Genomic DNA, 17,873 nt, shown 5'->3' on the forward strand with positions numbered 1-17,873 from the left:
CAGGAGCCCAGGGGAAAGCAGTGGAGTGAAGAGGCTGAGGCCCTGCCCCATGGCTTACACATCCATGACCTGCATGCAGTCCCTTTGTCTGTGAAATGGGGCTTTGAGTGCAGTAGGGTCCTTGTAGAGCCCCTTGGAGGCTGCCTGCAACATGGGATGTGCTCGCTTAAAGGCTACTGCCTGATCGCCCCTGTTCACACCTGGGAGAGCCGGACCCTGTGCTCTTCCGTCACACCCACTGAGGGATGCAGCAGGGCCATGCTCCAGCCTGCAGCTGGAGATGGGAAGCAGAGCAGACAAATGCATTGGAGCCTGGATTGCAGCTCACAGACGACACACTAACTTTATTCACGTTGATACAAAAGTAGATTTTTTTTCTAGAAATGCTCTCTTGTGCCAGAGGGAGAGAGGTTGGGTGGTGTGGGGTGGGTGGAGACCTGAAGGTGGGGGCGGGAAGAGCCGGAGCCCAAGCAAGGGTCATGGAGAAAGGACAGGGCGGCAGGGACCACAAAAGCCAAAAAGTTGAGATCTGGTGACCATTCCACCCCGTTCTGCCCACACTGTGGGGCCCCGGGGACTCAGGCCAAGACCCTGGGTAGAACTGCTGCTCTGTCCTCTCCCCTCCACCGGCTGCCCCCAGGGGATGCCTGGGGCTCCAGCATGCTTGGGGCTGGGCAGGCCTGCCCCTTCCCACTTCCCCTTCCTTACTCTCTCCTCTTGGAAAGACTGGACTTGCCCAAGGGGCCAAGGCGGCGGGTGGGGCTGTCAGGAGTGGGTACACTGATAGCTGCTCACAGGGCATGGATGGAACTGAGGTCGGGCTGCTGGCCGAGAGGCCCCAGGGGTCTACTGGGGTAGAGCCTTGAGGATGGCATTCACCTCCTCTGCCACAGCTGTCAGGGCAAATTCAAACTGGTCCTGGGGAGTGACAGTGAGAGGAGAGTCACGAGGAAGCCTGCCTTCCACTGCCACCACAGCAGGGCCTTTGAGGGGCACTGGGAAGGTACCCTGGGAGGAGGGGAAGCTCTGGGATGGGGGTGGGCTGGGCAAAGGCAGGAAGGAGGAGGCAGACCCGATGCCCAGGGTGGCTGAGCAGGGGCTGCTGGGGATGGGTGGTCGCGAGGTCGGGGCAGGAGGCCTGGTCACCTTGGAGCGGACGAGGCCAGGCCGTTGGTCTCGGACATGCTCTAGGGTGGCAGCGATGTCGATCTCCTTCACTCCTGGGGGCGGGGGTGAGGGGCAGACACAGAGCTGCTTAGGATACAGGAAGCCTGGAACGTCATTGGGTAGGAGGCTTGGAGGCTGGGGCAAAGCCTGGATGTGGGACAGCCTCCCTCCCGAGAGCCCCTGTGGCCCTGGGTGATGGGGAGACTTAACCTGGCACAGGGGGCTGCGGGCGCTGCGGGAAAGAGCCTTACCTTTCGCCATGCGGTTCAAGACCATGTCGATGAGGATGTAGGTACCAGTCCTCCCCGCGCCATCACTGAAACAGGAGATGGTGACAGGCTCAGCTCAGGACCCAGCAGGAACAGGGTGGGACAGAGACACAGGGTGGGGGTGAGGGGTGGGGAGACCGCTTGATCTATCCCTTAGGGTGGGCTGGGGGAAAGCAGGGTGTGTTGGGATGAGGGAAAGTCATATCACCTGGGCCCTGGGAATTGGCCTCTAGTGGGGAGCCGTGACCCACCCCCTCTAGTGGGGGTGTCACTTGGGCAATGGGACAACCAAAGAGGAGAGCCCTGGATCAGCCCTGAGGGGGAGGCAGTGGGAGGGCACAGGGTGTGACCCTTTCCAACCTCTGTCCAAGTCTTTTCTTCAGCAAACTTCATGTGTAAAAGGCCAGGTAGTAAATATTTTAGGCTTTGCAGGCAACATACAGTCGGTGTTGCACATTCTTCTTTTTTTTCCCCCATTAAAAAATGTGAACACCTTTCTCAGCTCATGGACCGTTATAAAAAACAGGTGGTATGCAGGATTTGGCCCTTGGCTGTAGTTTTCTGGCACCAAGGCGACAGGCAAGTGATAGCATGGACGACAACAGGGAGGGGCGGGAACCAGAAATGCCCCACCAGGGCCCATTCACCATCACCCCCACCCCACCCCCACCCCGAGCCCTCCCCACACACCTGCAGTGCACAATGACTGGGCAGGAGCGGCCTCGGTAGCACTTGTTCACCTTCCTGCAAGGAGAAGGAAGTGTGAGCACTAGTGAGGACCAGATCGCAGGGGTGGGGAAGGGGGCAGCACTGAAAGACACAGCTGCTGGCCTATCTTTCCTCCTTTTCTCCCAGGTGCTTACAGCAGAGCTGGGAAGCGGGGTGGAGGGAGCTGAGTCAGGGCTTGAGGCAAAGAGCCAGAGCTGGCACAGGTGGCACTGGGCTTGCCTTGTCACTTAGGAGCTGTGAACCTGGAACAACTAATTTAACCTCTTTGAGCCTTAGCTTCCTTACCTGTAAAATGGGGATGAGAGTAATCGTGACTTTCTCCTTAGGGTTTTTACAATTATTGCATGAGATCGTCCATGTAAAGAGCTAAGTGCAAAGTCTGGTACAGAGTGGATATGCTCAGTAAGTGGAAACTACTATTAATGATAATATCTTATAATATTAATATTAACAGCCCCCTGTGCCAGAAGCCAAGGGGGAAGGGTTTGTGGGTGACTTCTGGGGCAACAGTCTTGCCACCTCCTGCAGTTTGGCCCCTCTGTGCATTCTCCTCCCCATTCAGGCTCCTTGTGGCCCTCATCTGCTGTGATGTCAGGTAGCCCTGGGCACAGTTTCCCTGGCCAGGAGAGGACACTCCCTCAACTTTGAACATTGTGCTACTATCTGTATTCCTGGGCCAGCCTTACCTCAACACAGGAGCTCTGTAGCTGGATCATATTCAGACTTGGGGTCCACTTGGACCTTAGACCTTTCTCTGCATAGCTCAGTAAGGAGCAGAGGGTTTCTCTCTTCAGTAGCTCAGTGGAGCTTCCCTTATCTCCTATAACCTTCCTGCTTTGAAAGTCACCTGCAGACTCTTGATAAGCACTCTCTGCCTGGGCTGGGGAGGAGATTCTTAGGAGTTATCAGATTAGGGGAAGTTTGGAATTTCACAGTCCTCTAGTCTGACTTGCAGAAATCAGGTATCTTTGAATGCTTTTTCAGGACTTATAGTGATTTCCTAGCACATTGCCTGGAATCTCAGAGTGACAGGGTTGATCAGCAGTCACAACAGTTCCCAATCATTTAATAAGTGAGATGACAAACAGCAGCTAGAATTCATTAATTGAGCACTTACTCTGTGCCAGACACTTAATCTAGATTTTACATACTTTCTCCTACTAACTCTTCCAACAAGCCCCTAAAGTATGTGTCATCACCCTCATTTCACAGGTAAGAAAACAGAGGGAAGTTAAGGAAACTGTTTGGGGATCACATTCTAGGGCCTCTTTTATTTTTTTTTGTCCCTCTGGTGGACCTTCACCAGATCAGTTCTGGGTGTTTAATGTAAATATTTTTAGCCTAAAGTAAAGAAACATAACATTTTAGCTTACCTGTGAAGCCTTAAAACATATCCATGTACTAGCTCTATCACGGTTTTTAAAATGTGGAAAATAAAAAATAGCTCTGGTACCCCTGGCATTGTTTTCTAGATATCTATGCTTCAGGCCCCAGTTAGAAACCACTTTCCCGAGGCTCAGAAACGACACCCAAGTCCCCACCCTTAGCTCTGTTCTTTTCTGTTCTTTGCCCAGCAGCATCTAGAACCCCAGCCAGCCTGGAAAAGGGCAGAGAAGCAGATGAGTCCCTGCCAGTGGCTGCAGGCTTCTCAGCTGCCTGTCTGGGAAAAGGAAAGGCAGGGGATGCTGGAGGCCTGGCCCAAGTGTGAGTTTGGTGTCGGGACACATTAAGTCCCTCAGTTGGCTTCCTGTCCCAGCCCCCACTCAGTTCTATCGAGTCCCCAAGAACCCAGAGATAGTCCCACACTCCCTTTGATAGTCTGTCTCTCCCCAGCATGCCCCAGCTCTCCCAGCAGCCTGTGGGGCAGTCCCCCAGGCCCACATGTCCTGTCTGTTCTGTCCATGTAGCAGCCACACCTGCCAGTGATCACTTTTGTGACTATGCAACTGGAGTGAGAATACTAGCTGCAGATCACAAAAATGACACTGGCAGCTGTGAGGGAAAGTGGGAGAGAAAGACAGGGAGGGAGGGAGAGGGAAGGAAGGAGAGGGAAGAACAGAAAGGGAGACAGACAGACAGACAGAAGGTGGGACAGAGGGACTGAGAGGAAATGAGACAGTAAAAAAGAGAAGCAGCTACAGACAGGCAGAGACAGGGGAAAGATACACAGGGGGAGAAAGATAGAGGAAGAGAGGAAGCAGGAAAAGGGAGAGATGCAGAGAGGGAGACAGAGAGAGTGACAGGGAGACAGCAAAAGAGAGAGCAGAAGGGGAAGTGAAAGAAGGAGAGAGGGAATGAAAGAGAGGAAGAGAAGTAGAGAGACAAAGAGACAGGGAGAGGGTTAAAGGGGAGATGGAGCCGGAGGGTGTAAGAGATGGAGCGGGGAAAGCAGACAGAAGAACAGTGTTGGAGGAAAGGAGAGAGGGCAGGACCGGAGGGAATGGAGAGGAGAGCAGGAAGCAGCGGCGAAGAAGCTTAGAGAGGGGGAGGGATGCAGGGAGGACGGGAGCAAAAAATAGGTGAGTCGCTCTTGGGGGAGGGGTAAAGGAGAAGCGTGAGGGAGAGGGAGTGGAAAAATCTGAGCGTGGGAGGAGCGCCTAGAAAGGAGGGCGAGGGAAGGAGGTCGCAAAGAGACACGCGACAACGGGGATGGGGGTGGGTGCTGGGGAGCCGGGCGCCGCAAGACAGAGCATCAGTCCTGGCGGGGGGTGGAGGGTGGGGCGTCTGGAAGAGGGTGGCCAGGGGTCAGAGGCCAAGGCTCCAGGAGGCCCAGAAACTGGGTCAATGCACTGACCTAGGGACCCCATAGGAGCAGGTGGGCTGGAGGCGGGAGGGGAAGCCCAGCTCCTGGCCCCCTCCTCCGGTGCCGCGCTCTCTCAGGACACCTCGGAGCCTGCCTGGCCCCCGCCTCCCCCTAACCCCTCCCCCGAGCCCCGCCCGCCGCCCGCCCCCCGCCCAGGCCCGCACCCTCCCGGCGGCTCCGAGGCGCCGCAGACCTGCGGAAGTCCAGCAGGGGCCGCGTGGAGGCCGGGGTGCCCTCTGCCGGCCAGCTGAGGAAGTGGAACTGCGTGAGCGTGCGCGTTTCCTGGGTCTGCACGTTCTTCAGGTAGAAGCTCCGCACCAGGAAGTCCTCGCACCAGATGTGCTCCGACACCAGGTTCACCTGCGGGAGTGGGGGCTCTGCAGCCTCGGCGCGCACGCTCCGGGCGCCCGCGCCTTCTCGGCCTCTCCGAGTCCTCCCGGCCTCCCAGGCCCGTTCACAGTCGTCATCCTTCGCGAAGCTCACCCCTCATCCACCCCAGCTGCCCAGCGGGCCCCCAGGATCCTGGCGGGCTGGGTCAGGTGTCAGGACGCCGGTGGCTCTTTCACCTAAACACGTCTGAGCTATTAGCATGAGCTGCTTGAGGTCAGGGTTTCTCCCTCGTCTCCCTCACACGGTCTAACAGTGTCTGTGCTACAAGCACCATCAACGTTGGTGAAATTCTCTAGTGTTTCATTTTCTTCTTTAACCATGAGCAAGACCAATAAAAAACTACCAGAAAAAAAAAAGCAAGAAAAATGACTGGGTGCTTATCTAACCATAAGCTTCTGTTGTGCTCCTTAAGAAATGTTTCCCATTTGTCCAGAATCTGTTTCTTCTTCCCCTGCCTTGCCACTGCCCAGTTTTCCCCCTACCTGTCCTCTCTTCTAAGGAAAAGGTTTGCTTCAATTCTTAGAAGCAGAAAGTAGCTGAGAGGTACCAGGGAATGGATGGGAGGAGTTGCTGTTAAGTATGTATAGAGTATTTGTAAATTTTGGAAATTTTAAAATAAAATTAATAATAATTTTTTAAAAACCTCATTCTAGTCCAATACAATCAGAAGCTCTGAAAGTGGGGCCCTAATGTGGGTATTTTTTTTAAGCCAACTTTGAGAACTACTACAGGTCTCATCACTACAGCACGAAAAGATAACTAAGACTAACCAAAAAAAGTTTCAATTTTACACAAGCAACATATGGTATTTCTTTCTTTGCTTTGGACTCTGGGAAACTCTAAGTTAGACTGAATTGAAATGGGTATTAATCTTGGTCTTTGCATACACTTATCTTCCCTCACTCATTTACTCCTGGCAGTTATCTTCTTACCTGGGTTTTGGTGGGTTTATAGTTTTATATCTGGACCTTTTATCATAAGCCTGTACAGATGCTTTCTGCCATAGGAGACGCACACACATATAGGCACGTATGTGTGTGAATATATATGTAGGTGTATGCACACATATGTGTGTGTAGGTGTATGTATATATATCACCATCCACCTTCCCCACTCCCATTTCCCATGGCTGGAGGTTCCTGCTGACCTCATAGACGTGGTACAGAGAGGAGCCCTCATCTGGCCAGTAGCGGTCACACTGCTTGACACCATCTTCCACCAGTGGGGTCAACATGACAATGACGGTGCAGCCGCTCTCCCACACCATCTATAGGCAGAGGCCCAGGTAAGCTCCACGCTAACATTCCCAGCATCTGGCAGGCCACGAGGGCCCGGTGCCTAGAGAAGCCCTTTCTCCAAGAGCCCACCTGCCAGAAGTCTGCGATGGTGTGGGACAGCGGGCCCTGCGTGGCTATGTAGGCTGGCATCCGAGGGTCATGCTCAATCTGGGGGCAGGAAGATGCAACATGAGCCACAATGGGGAACACCGCCATGGAGAGGCTTGTCAAGCACCAACCCCCGCCCTGCCCCTCAACCCCACGCTTCCAGGGCCTCAGGTGGTAACCACCCGGGAAAGAAGTTTACATCAGGACTCGGGGAAGGAGAGGATGGGGCAGAGGGAGCAGCTGGAGCCAGGGCCACTTACAATAGGGCTGGCATTGATGTAATCGCTCCGAGAAGGGCTGCTCTCCACCTTCAGCTTGATGCGGGCGTGGTCATCTGCACAGACCACAACATCCCACTCAGACGCCCCACCCAGGGCATTGGGGTCCTGGCACCGCTGCCTCTTGGCACAAGCCGGGAGCCGGGTCTTCTCCCCCAAGCCCTCCAGAGCTCCCAGGGCCGAGCTCACTCACAGGGCAGGAAGTCAGGGTTGCGGTTCTTTTTGATGTTGCCCTCTCCCTGGGCGGCAGCGCAGGTGTTGGGCTCTGCCTGGTAGGCGCACAGCGCCTGCCACTCCTTGGCCAGGCGGTCCCGGTTCCGTAGGTGGTCCTCCATGTACGCCTGCAGGGGTGCCACGCCCGGGCTCTGGCCCAGCCCCGCCCTCCCCCGCCCCTCCCTCCATCCTGCCCTCCTCCTCCAGGGCCTGGCCTGGTCCTGACCAGAATCATGTGCCCCGTGGAGATGTCCATGTTGGCCTGGGCAGGCTCCTCGCACCAGGACGGGGTGCTACTGTGGGAGCTGGGACTGGCCTGGGCCGCGTCGCTGAACTGGGAGGACACACTGCTCACCCTCGAGGGCTCCGGCGGGCCCTCCGCCCGGTTGAATAGGGACTTGGTGGCCATGTGCTGGCGGCACAGGTCCTGCAGGGGGCGGGGTGCAGGGGTCCCCTTGAAGCATTCCAACTGGGTCCCGGGCCCCTTAGGCTGGTCCTAGTGACTGATTTGAAATGGAACCCACTCCTCTGGGGGAGCCCTTCTGCCCTGGCCCTCATCCTTCTCAGGGTGGCTCCGCTGGGGTGCTGCATAGACAACTCAGATATTACGGAGTGGAATCCCAGAACTCCAGGATCTTGGCATTGGGAAGAGCCTAAAGAATTATCTGCCCTCGGTTCCCATCCCATAAAAAATGTCCTAATTACACCCCTAAGGGGGCATTTCCAGCCTCTGCCTGGACACTTGCAGAGTAGGAGCTCACCTCCATTCCACTGCCCATCCCCACCCCATGCAAAGCCCAGACTCCCGAGCCTCTTCCGTTTCTCCTCTGCAAGCTTTGGGGCTGCACACCTGGTACTCAAGGGTAGTGTCTCCTTGGGCGCCCTCAGGCCCTAGGGCTGCCAGGCGCTCCTTGTCCCGCTGCCGCGCATGCTGCCGCACACACAGAGCCACCGCCAGAGCCACCAGCAGCCCGGCCACCCCTGCCAGGGCCACCAGAGTGAGCAGCACTGAGCGCAGGGGAGAGGTGCTGCGGGCCGGTCGGGGAAGGACAGCGGCTGCCTCCTCCCTCTGTGGGAACAAGGCCAGAATCAAGGGTGCCAGTGGGTGCAGGGATTTCGGAGCTGCTTTTGGCCCCTTTCCCCTCTCCCAGGCCTCTGCTCCCTGCTGGCCCATTCCCGGAGCAAAGCTTGGAGTGTGGGGGTTTGGTGGAAGGGCAGAAGGACCCCGACGGACCTAAGATCCTCCTCCTGAATCCCCAACAGACCAACTCAACCACACTAGACTGCCAGAGGCTTAGGGGCTGACTCCAGCAGAAGGATTTGCGTTTAAAAATGACTCTTGTCTGCCATGCCGGAGACCTGGGTTTTATTCCCAGAGCCTGCCCATGCCAATAAAAACAAACAAACAAAAAACTGTTGAAGGAAGAGAGGACAGTGTTCTGCAAAGGGAGTGAATAGTAGAATGGGAGGCATTCTAGAAATATATTTTTAGTATAATTCCTTTCTGTGCAAATTTTTCCCTTGGAATTGAGAGGCTTTGCTCTGGAAAGCCCTGTTCTTGCCCAGGGCAGTGCCTTCCTATCGATGGTGACACCTGCTGGTCAGAAAGATAACTGCATGGGGCAGAGGCGAAGCGAGGAAAATGAGCTTTCGGCTCCCATTCTCCTGCTAACTTTGCCTCCAGCTCTTAAAGGGAATGTCAGCCCTCCGGGACTCTGACTGAATCTCCGGGTGGTTCATACCTGCCCCACTCCTGTCTGCAAGATCCGGAGGCCTGTCTGTGATTCCAGTTCCGCCTTCACCAGCCCTGCAGGGAGGAGGAGGTCAGGCTCTCTCCTGCCAGGGGACAGGCCGAGGCCATGTGGGCTGAGAGTATATCAGGGGAAGCAACAGCACAGCCCTGGGTATGTCCCATGAGGGCTGGAGCTGGGGCCAAGCCTGAAGTTGAGGCTGGGGCAGTATTTACCGGCTTGCTGGGTCACGTCAGCCAAAGAAAGGTTCCGCTCATTGTGCCGGATGCGGAAAGTGAGGGCAGGTCCCACCACACTGCCAAACGGGAACTGTGTTACTGTCGTACCCATCCCAGACCAAAAGCTCTACAAGAGAGGCCAGTTTTGGCCTTCTTTCCATCAGAGGATGGGGCTAGAGGACATCAGGGATACCCTACAGGGGGCCTGAAGCCAGGAAGATACTGGAGGGGAAATAGCGGGACAAGATGTGGCTGTACCTTCAAGAGAGTTGGGGGCATTTCTAGATGCCACCTTGGCCCCTTACCTTCCTGCCCTGGATCCCTCCCTCCTCAAGCTGCCTTCTAGATGCCCACCACTCCCAGTAGGGTACCAGCCCCACCTGATATTGATGAAGCTGCCCGAGGACACGTGCACATGCTCAGCCAAGATCTCCAGCAGCTTCACTCCTGCAGCCAAGCTTAGTGGCCTGGGGATGGGGAGCAGGCAGAAGAAGGAATGCGGGTGTCCCTCCTACCACTATTTCTTGAAACAGGCTACTCCTAGTGGTGCGGACAGCCCACCCTCTCCCTGTTTCCTTCACATCTGGATTTCTGCTCTCTGCTTCCTGCTTGGCAGGGCAGCCCACCCCTAGGGGACTGGAAGACTGCCCCAGCAGAAGCCCTTACTTCTGGTCAGTGACGATGTAGCCATACACCTCTGCTGACGGCCGAGCTGAGGGCTGCCCTGCCACTGTGGGCTGCCTCTGGCCCAGTGGACTTTTCTTCTCCAGGAGGACAGGTGTGGCAGGGGGGCTGGTAGTCTTGGGGGGCTGGGAGGAGCCAGAGCTCAGCACCTGCTGGTCTTTCTCAGAGGTGGAGCTGGGAGTGGAGTATTCAGGCAGGGAGGTTGTGGGAGGAGGGGGCTCCGCTGTATCTCCGCCCTGTGTCTGCACCTCCATTGTCTGTTTAGAAGAGAACCGAGAGGTATGTCCAAGCCTGGAAATGAACAAGGGAGGGGCTGGGGAGATCTTCACCCAGGGCTTGAGCTTCCCTCGGTGGAGTTAGGACCTGTTTATCTTTCTACTCCCAGGGTCCAGTGCCATGCTGGCCACAGAGAGGGCACCCAGAAATTGTAAGCCAAGTGGACAGATGACTGAATAAAGGATTGAGTGAATGGGGCATCAGTAACACTACACAGGATGGAGCTGGAGGCAGGGAGAACATTTGGAGTAAGGGAAGTTGGGGTTAGAGTCTACTCTAAGATAAATAAGTAGACAAAGATTTTTAGACTTTTGTTTTGGACACAAAATCTTAGAAGTACAACATGTAAAACAGATAGGTGCAGAGCTCCTCTGGCTACAGGGAGCCAGAAGCCTCCCTGCTTGCAATTCTCCTCTTCCCTGACTCCTCAGAGCATGATCTGTAATGACTGCAGTGAAAAGAACAGTGCATCAAGAATTCTGGCTTTTAGTCCCAGCTCCACCATCAACTTGATATGAAACTTAGGCAGCGACTTGTAGTCTTTGAGCCTCAGTTTATTTACCCTTTTATAAAATGAGGAGTTGGAGGATACAGATTCTGGGTTCTGACCCTGAAGTTTAGATTTCAGCAGGGCGTGGAGGGAGCTGCCATGGGGCACTTATAGGTCAGGGAGGTCCTGAGAACTTACTTTCTTGGTGTCAGCTCCAACACTTACAGCCCCTCCTGTAGGGAGAGGGAAAATGAGACTTCGGGCAAAAGGTCAAGGCTGAAATCCATACAACACAGGGGGGAGGAGGGGCCAAAGACTCTGAGCCTGTTATATCTGCTGTGGCCTCTCCCCTCAGTCACTGACCAAGTCCTTATTACAGGTCTCACCCTAAGTATGGCCTTACTTCTCTTGCTTCCTCTTTATAGTTCATTGTTTTATTAATGCTTCCCTCAGCCTCTGGCCACATCTCTCAAAGCTATTCTTTGTTCAGTCCTTCCTCTACCCATCAATTATTGGTTCATTCTTAACACTGGCCACACCACCCCAAGGTCCTCATTATCATTAACTACCCCTTCTTAGTGCCAACTTATCCCTAATCACACCTTCAGTTGATTCCTTTTTCCGTTATTTCCACCCTCCCATCCTTTTCTGGCCCGACCCCTCAGTTCACCACCTTACCCCTGGCCTTCATTGACAATGAACTTGGTTCTCAAAAGAATGCCCTTTCCTTGACCCTGACCCTTCCCCTCCAGGCTATTCCATGTGTTCATAAAAGGCAGTGCAAGAAGCCTTCATGGAACTGGGTTTGGCTGGTCTCTACCTGGACACTCACCCAGATTTCTTCCTGCGCCTTTTGGCAGGAACTGCAGTAGGGTGGAGAGGGTGGAGAGCTGCTCAGGAGTCAGCTGACGTAGCTCCACCCCGTAACCCGCCAGCACAGCTGCCAGTCTCTGCACAGTCACGTCTCCTGGGAGCCAGACACAGAACTTAGGGCTGCGGGTGGAATCAACTCGTGGGATGCAGACGGGTGAGTGGGGGGTGGGAGGACCTTAGCGCATTTATGAGCTCCTCAAACACCCAGACACCTGCCCTCCCCTTCTTAGCCATTGTCCTTCCAGGGCAAAGACCAAACTTCAGGGCCACTGTGGACTTCTGACTCTTCATCTCAAGAAGAGTCATGCCAGGTTCACTCACCACTGTATCCCCAGTGCTTACTAGTGCCTGGCACAGATCAGCTTATCAGTAAACAGGTAGTTACTGAATGAATAGCTTTAAGGAAAAATTAAGAAATGCATGGATAGTTAGGGAGGAGTCCCCAGGGTCCCCAAGCAGGCCCCACAGACAGGGAGGTAGACAGTGAGGACTCTGTTACCTGACTGGACTGCTGGAGAAGGAGGCTTCTTCCTGTGACCCCCAGGTCCTTCCTCCTCATAGTCCTCTGAAGAATCCTCTGTCTGACTCCCTTGCTCTGGCAGCCTTGGCATCTTGGCCCTGCTGGGCACTGGCAGCTCCTGGGCCAGGTAGAGCAGCCCTGAGTCCTGGAAAAGCTGAGCAGGTGAAGGCCCTGGAGGATCCCCATAGGTGTGGCCAGGATGGGCCTCAAACATGCCCTTGAAGGCAGCTCTACTGAAGAGGGCAGGGGGTTCAGCCTTGGGCAGGGGGCCAACATTGACCATTGCTTGGGAACTCTCTGAGTTCCGGGAGCCATCGTGGGAGCCAAACTGTGGGAAACCAGAGGTCCTTGTAAGATGGGTAGCCAGGACTGGAGGATTGGGGTTGGGGTATTGCTAAAGTCTAGGGCTCACCTGCTGGAACAGGTAGGGCTGTAGCAGGGCAGGTTCATAACTCAGAGCAGAATGGGGGGTCTGTGGGGGCAGCAGCAGATGCTCTAAAAGAGGAGGAAGCAGCTCGGCCTGCAGAGGGGACAGGGGGGAGCCCACCCCAGCTCCACCCCCACCTGGCAGAGGTCGAGGAAGCCGGTGCTGGGTGGCAGGGGCAGAGCCAGTGGGGATGCCCTGTAAAAGCAGCTCCCCAGTGGTGGCAGGTCTCCTGGACACCAAGCCAGATCTGGGGAGGAAAGTAAAGTGTGCATTTGTGTGTACTTTAGTTGTGGTAGCAAGTGTATAGAGAGCCTAAAGAGGCAGAGATGGTGGGGACAAACCAGCCTTAGCAAATCAGAGTGGGCCCGTCCTCTTGAGAAATGAGGTGACTGCAAGGGAGGAGAGAGTAGCATGGGGAAGGGCTAGAGGGTGAAGCCTAGGACAAAGTCCATCTGCCTCCCTGCTAAGCATGCCTAGGATGCCCAGATGCAGCTGCAGAGGTTAGGGAAGATTGAGGTTAGGTATGGAGAAGGGGAGAACAGGAGCAGTAGAGAGCAGCTGGGAGCCTTTCTAGATAAACTGCAGCTCGAGGCTTGCTCATTGCTTCTATGTGCCATGTTTCCAAAATGTGGCCTTTCAAGTGTATGTTTGAATATTCAGGACTGCCTCCTCCCACCACCCACCTTGTACATCTGATATCATCACCTGAGCCCCATGGGCCTCATTTACTTCCCCCTTGCTTTAGTGGCCCTAATCACAAAAAGATAATGGTGCCTCCTGCCATATGTAATTCTACATAAGAACCAAACAAGTATTAAATAACTCAGGTCCAACAAAATTATAATTTGCCCCATGCTGACAACTTTCTCACTTATCTTGGAACACTAGATGTCAGTGTTTTTCAAAGCAGTTTTTAATGCCTCTGTTTTGCTGGCTCCTCAGGAATGAGCTCAGCTCCTGTTGGATATGTGGCAGTGTCAGAGGGTGACCATTCAAGGGTCTTTTTAACCTGTGCCACAGCTCCAGCCTGCTGACTTTGATGCCCACTTCCCTCCCCCTTCCCTTCATCCATCAGAGTGACCACAGACCCAACAGACTTGCCATGCTACTGTTGTCAAGAAAGGCTGCCTACCTGTCCCTCAGGCGGGGCTCTGAGGAGCGAAGCCTGGGGATGCGCTCCATCTCCTGAGAGATGACATACTGGGTGAGGTCATCATGCCAGGACAATCCTGCCAGTAGACAGAATGGAGTGAGATTAGCTCCTGAGTTACCCCAAGGGTTCAGTAACAGGGACCAGTGGAGTCAGACTTCTTGGGTTTGAATCCTGCCTCTGTCACTTACTAACTGAGTGAATCTGGGCAAGTTACTGAATTTCTCTGAGCCTCAATTCTCTCATTTGTGAAGTGGGGATTCATACCTTCTATGACTTTTGTGGTCCTTAAAATAACCCATATGAAATATTTGGAATAATGACTGTCACATAGTGAACATTCAATAAGTGTGATTATCATCCTCATCATCATGACTATTAACGATTATTCTTTTTGCTGATCCCTACCCTTAGTTTTCCTTATCTGTATGTAAAGTGGGAATAATACATATTCCATGGGGCTGTTGTGAAGATCAAGTGAGATCAGAGAAGTGAAAAAACTCAAAAGTACTATACACATGTTTTAAACTCATCATCATCTTATCCTGAGGCAGATCTGAAACTGTACTCTTGGGAAAGGTCAGTTTTTATTCCAAAGGAATCATCTTCTACTTTCTACCCCCATTCTTTCTTTCCTGCTTCTGGACATGTAATCTATGGTACATGGCTAAATCCAGTGGTCAAGTTTCAGATATCATCTTACTTAATCTATCATCATTTGACACTCCTTCCTCCTTGATAAACTTCACTTGGCTTCTGGGAACCAGTTAGTCTTGGTTTTCCTCCAACTTCACGGGCTCCCCATTCTCAAACTCTCTTATTGGTTCCTCTCCTCCTGGTCCTCTAATATTAGAATTCTTTAACACTCAATCCTCAGTCCTCTTCTTCATATATATTCAATCTTTTGGCTATCTCATCCACTCCATAGCTTTAATTACATCTATATTCCAAAGAATTCCAAACTTATATCTCTACTCCAGACCACTCTCTTGAAGACCAATCTCATAAACTCAATTTACCACTCTACTTAAATATCTAATAGACATGTTCAAACATGTTCAAAACTGAATACCTCCCAAGTTGATCCTTCTGCAACTTTCCACACATTAGTTGATGGGATCTCCATTGAGTCAGTTGTTTAAGCAATAGGACCTTGGTGTCATCTTTGATGCCTCTCTTTCTTTCACAGCCCACATCCAATATGTCAAGAAATCATGCTGACTACCCTAAATAGATATGCTGAATCCTATCACTCTTCACTGTTTCCTTGCAATTACCCTGGTTCTAGCTGGCCTCACCTCTCACCTGGATTATTGTGGTAGCTTTTCATTGGTCTTCTTGCTTCTGCCCTTGGCTCTTTACATTCTAGTGATCCTTTTTAAGTAGAAGTCAGATCATGCAACCCTGTGCTCAAAATCTTGTGATGGCTTCCTCTTTCACTCAGTGTAAAAGCCTATGTCCATCCAGTATCCTATAAGACTCTATAATGATAAGGCTCCTATAAAGTTCTATAATGATTTGTGCGCACACACACATTATCTACCTGACTGCATCTTCTCTTTCCCTCCATTACTCTTCTACAACTACACTGGTCTCCAAGCTGTTCCTTTAATCAGTGCTCCTGCCTTAGGGCTTCTGTTCTAGCTGTCCTGTCTGCCTAAAACACTCATTTCCAGAATAAACTTCTGGAAAAGTACCTTATGAAATTCTTTAAATTTCATAGTGTCAGTAAGATCTACTTGGATCACCCAACTTAATACTGTATTTTACACCATTTCTGATCCCTTTTATCCTGCTCTAACATTTTATTTTTCCATGGCACTTATCATCTTCTAACATACTTATATTTTCTATATACTTTATATGGTATATCCCCACCTCCATCCCTGAATGTAAACTTCAAAAGGCAAGGATCTTTGTCTGCTTTATACCCAGATTTATCCAAAATATCTAAAACAATGCCTTTTGTATGTTAAGCACGCAATAAATATTTGCTGAATGAATTAAATGGATAGGTGGGATACGCTCCTGGCTGAAAACCCCAGGATTTCTGACTCTGGAGCACCCAGACAGTTCCAGAGGGTGGGGCTGGCCTTAAGGAGATGGAAGCTGGCCTCTTTCAGTGGTTTCTTCTAGAAGTAGATATGTAGGAATGTTCCATGCAGAGATGTTTGTGATAGGAGAAAGCCTGTCCTCAGGTTAGGAAACTTCTCAGTTTCCCACCCACATATAACCAAGTTCCATCTTTCTCCTCTAGTACACCCAGACCTCACCTTGGGACATGAGTTGTCGGAGCACACCTTGTAAACGCTGGAGAACTGGGGAAGTGACTTGCAGAAGGGGCCGGGCCTGCCCCACTCCCACCTGGCACTGTCCAAACAAGCCATCTAAGAGCACAAAAGTGGCGTCAGCAGGGGGCTTGGAATGGGAGGCTTCCAAATTCAGGTTGCAAATGAACAGAACTCTTTCCACTTTCTTTTGTGGTTTCAGAGAGCTCTACTTCTCCAAGCCAGCCCCCTTCTCCACAGGGCCAATATTTCTCCTCCCTTCTGGTCTTCCTCCCTCCACTTCTTTTTATTTAGCTTTTTTTTTGGGGGGAGGTGAGGTGGGGAAAGAGAGAGGCTGCATAGTTCAGGAATCGACCCTGACTCTCTCGCATGGAAGGCGAGCATTCTACTACTGAGCCACCCGTGCACCCCCTCCATTTCTTTTTTATTATGTCATCCCAGTCTTACGATTCTTATGCCCGGGCCTCCTCACTCACCCTGAATACAGACTTCAAGGTGAGAGCACAGCCTCCGGTCAAACAGGCAGCCTGTAGAGGGATGGGGGAGCAGAGACTCAGACACCCACCCACACATCAGATGATCAGAGGCACATGCCCAGAAAGCAGGAAACAGATGGGGTCCATTCCTTCATTCCAAGGAAGGCTTTAAGATTGGAGGAGAGTAGGGAAGTGCCTAGAATACTTAAGAGAAAGAAGAATGGGACCTGGATTTGGATTTTTAGGATCTGCAAGACTAGATCTTTTCCCTAAAAGCCAATTTGCTCAATTGGCCAGCAGGGAGAATAAGCGAGTGTTGGTGAAGGATGGTATATTCCACTCTCACAGAATTAATGTGGGAGAGTTCTGAGCTAGATTCTGGGGAACAGGGGACTTTCCTTTCCAAATATCCATAATCATTCTAACAATGATGGCTTGGAGCTCAGAAAAGGCGACAACCCACACATACTCTGTGGGGTAATGAGATAGAGGCAGCGCCCCGCCCCATACCAAAAGAAAAGGGAACGATCCTGGCCACAGCCCCTCCTGTTTGCCTGCCCCAGGGCATTGGGCGCTGTCCTCGGTGCTGAAGTTCTGAGCCTGGAGCTGCTGATGGCTCGTCTGGAGGCAGTTTCGGGAGAGGAAGGGGTGACCGGGCGAGAAGTCTCCACAAGAACCTCTGTCCCACCCCTCTTGCACCACTTTGCTAGCCCCCAGAGCCATAGGAAGTACTCTGCATTGGCCTCCAAGCCCGACTGGGGAAAGGGGGGGCCAGACCGCGAGGCTGCGCCCCTCCCCACCCGGTGCCCCCCCACCCCGCCCCCGGCCCGTGAGTCAGCGCTGACTATCTCTGTCCGCTCAGATGTGAGTCAGCACCGGGCCTGGTTGTGAGGAGGGGTCGGAAAGGGACCCTTCCCTCTCTATCCTCCGCTGCCCTTTTCTCTCGCTGTACCTCTCTTATCGGAGATAAGATCGCAGCAAGCCCTAAAGAAAAACCCTGGCCCTTTCCTTGGCCCAGCCCTCTACCGGGAGCCGAGACCCCGATGCCCGCAGCTCAAGCTCCTACTGCCGGAAGATCCCCGTTCCTTTTGCTCCCGCCTGCTTCCTACCCCTCAGCGCCGGCAACAACCTCCCTGGTGCCTCGATGCGACTTGTGAGGTCCTGTAGGCCGGTTCTAAGTCCCTTTGCTTTATGCACCCCATCCCTCCTCCAGAATCCGCTATCTTCCCCTGAGCCTGCTTCTCTTAGGTCCCGCCCCAGGATTCCGAGCCCCACCTCCAGGCCTACGCCCCTTTCCTTCCAGAAGCCCTCTCACCTTTCTCAGCATGCAGTGTCTCCCTCCACTCCCGCCCCCACCTCCCCACCCCCCCACAGTCTGTCTGTCTGAACTTCCCACCTTCGTGCCTCTCCACCCCTTCAGCCCTGGTTTTGCTCTCCGTCCCTCCCTTCCCACGTTTCCTCCTGACCGTGTGCACTGATGGCACTG

The 17,873-nt window shown here is 53.0% G+C and overlaps 1 protein-coding gene across 1 annotated transcript; it reads right to left on the minus strand.

The window, feature by feature from the left end:
• Positions 1–338: 338 nt before the first annotated feature.
• Positions 339–16,955, minus strand: PTPRN (protein tyrosine phosphatase receptor type N). The gene is made up of 23 exons (XM_077151796.1): positions 16,898–16,955; positions 16,388–16,438; positions 15,897–16,010; positions 13,606–13,702; positions 12,459–12,720; positions 12,026–12,374; positions 11,486–11,620; positions 10,852–10,886; positions 9,870–10,144; positions 9,584–9,670; positions 9,201–9,280; positions 8,977–9,041; positions 8,085–8,303; positions 7,461–7,661; positions 7,215–7,362; positions 7,004–7,077; positions 6,726–6,803; positions 6,506–6,625; positions 5,162–5,328; positions 2,127–2,180; positions 1,419–1,483; positions 1,147–1,220; positions 339–918 (listed from the first exon to the last, which is right to left on the minus strand). Exons 1-23 carry the CDS (start codon positions 16,953–16,955, stop codon positions 847–849), a joined length of 2,880 nt encoding a protein of 959 aa, XP_077007911.1. The 3' UTR covers positions 339–846.
• Between the last annotated feature and the right edge of the window lie 918 nt (positions 16,956–17,873).

Source organism: Tamandua tetradactyla, chromosome 3 (assembly GCF_023851605.1).
Source record: "Tamandua tetradactyla isolate mTamTet1 chromosome 3, mTamTet1.pri, whole genome shotgun sequence".
In the NCBI taxonomy this organism is placed as follows: domain Eukaryota; kingdom Metazoa; phylum Chordata; class Mammalia; order Pilosa; family Myrmecophagidae; genus Tamandua; species Tamandua tetradactyla.

What these genes read in the sequence shown, in the direction of transcription:
- PTPRN (XM_077151796.1), bottom strand. Translation starts at nt 16,955, where the DNA reads ATGCCCTGGGGCAGGCAAACAGGAGGGGCTGTGGCCAGGATCGTTCCC. An exon ending in CCGACAACTCATGTCCCAAG is followed by an intron (nt 13,703 to 15,896) that starts GTGAGGTCTGGG and finishes GTCTACTGGCAG; the next exon opens with GATTGTCCTGGCATGATGAC. An exon ending in CCAGTCATTGTGCACTGCAG is followed by an intron (nt 1,484 to 2,126) that starts GTGTGTGGGGAG and finishes CTCCTGTTTCAG; the next exon opens with TGATGGCGCGGGGAGGACTG.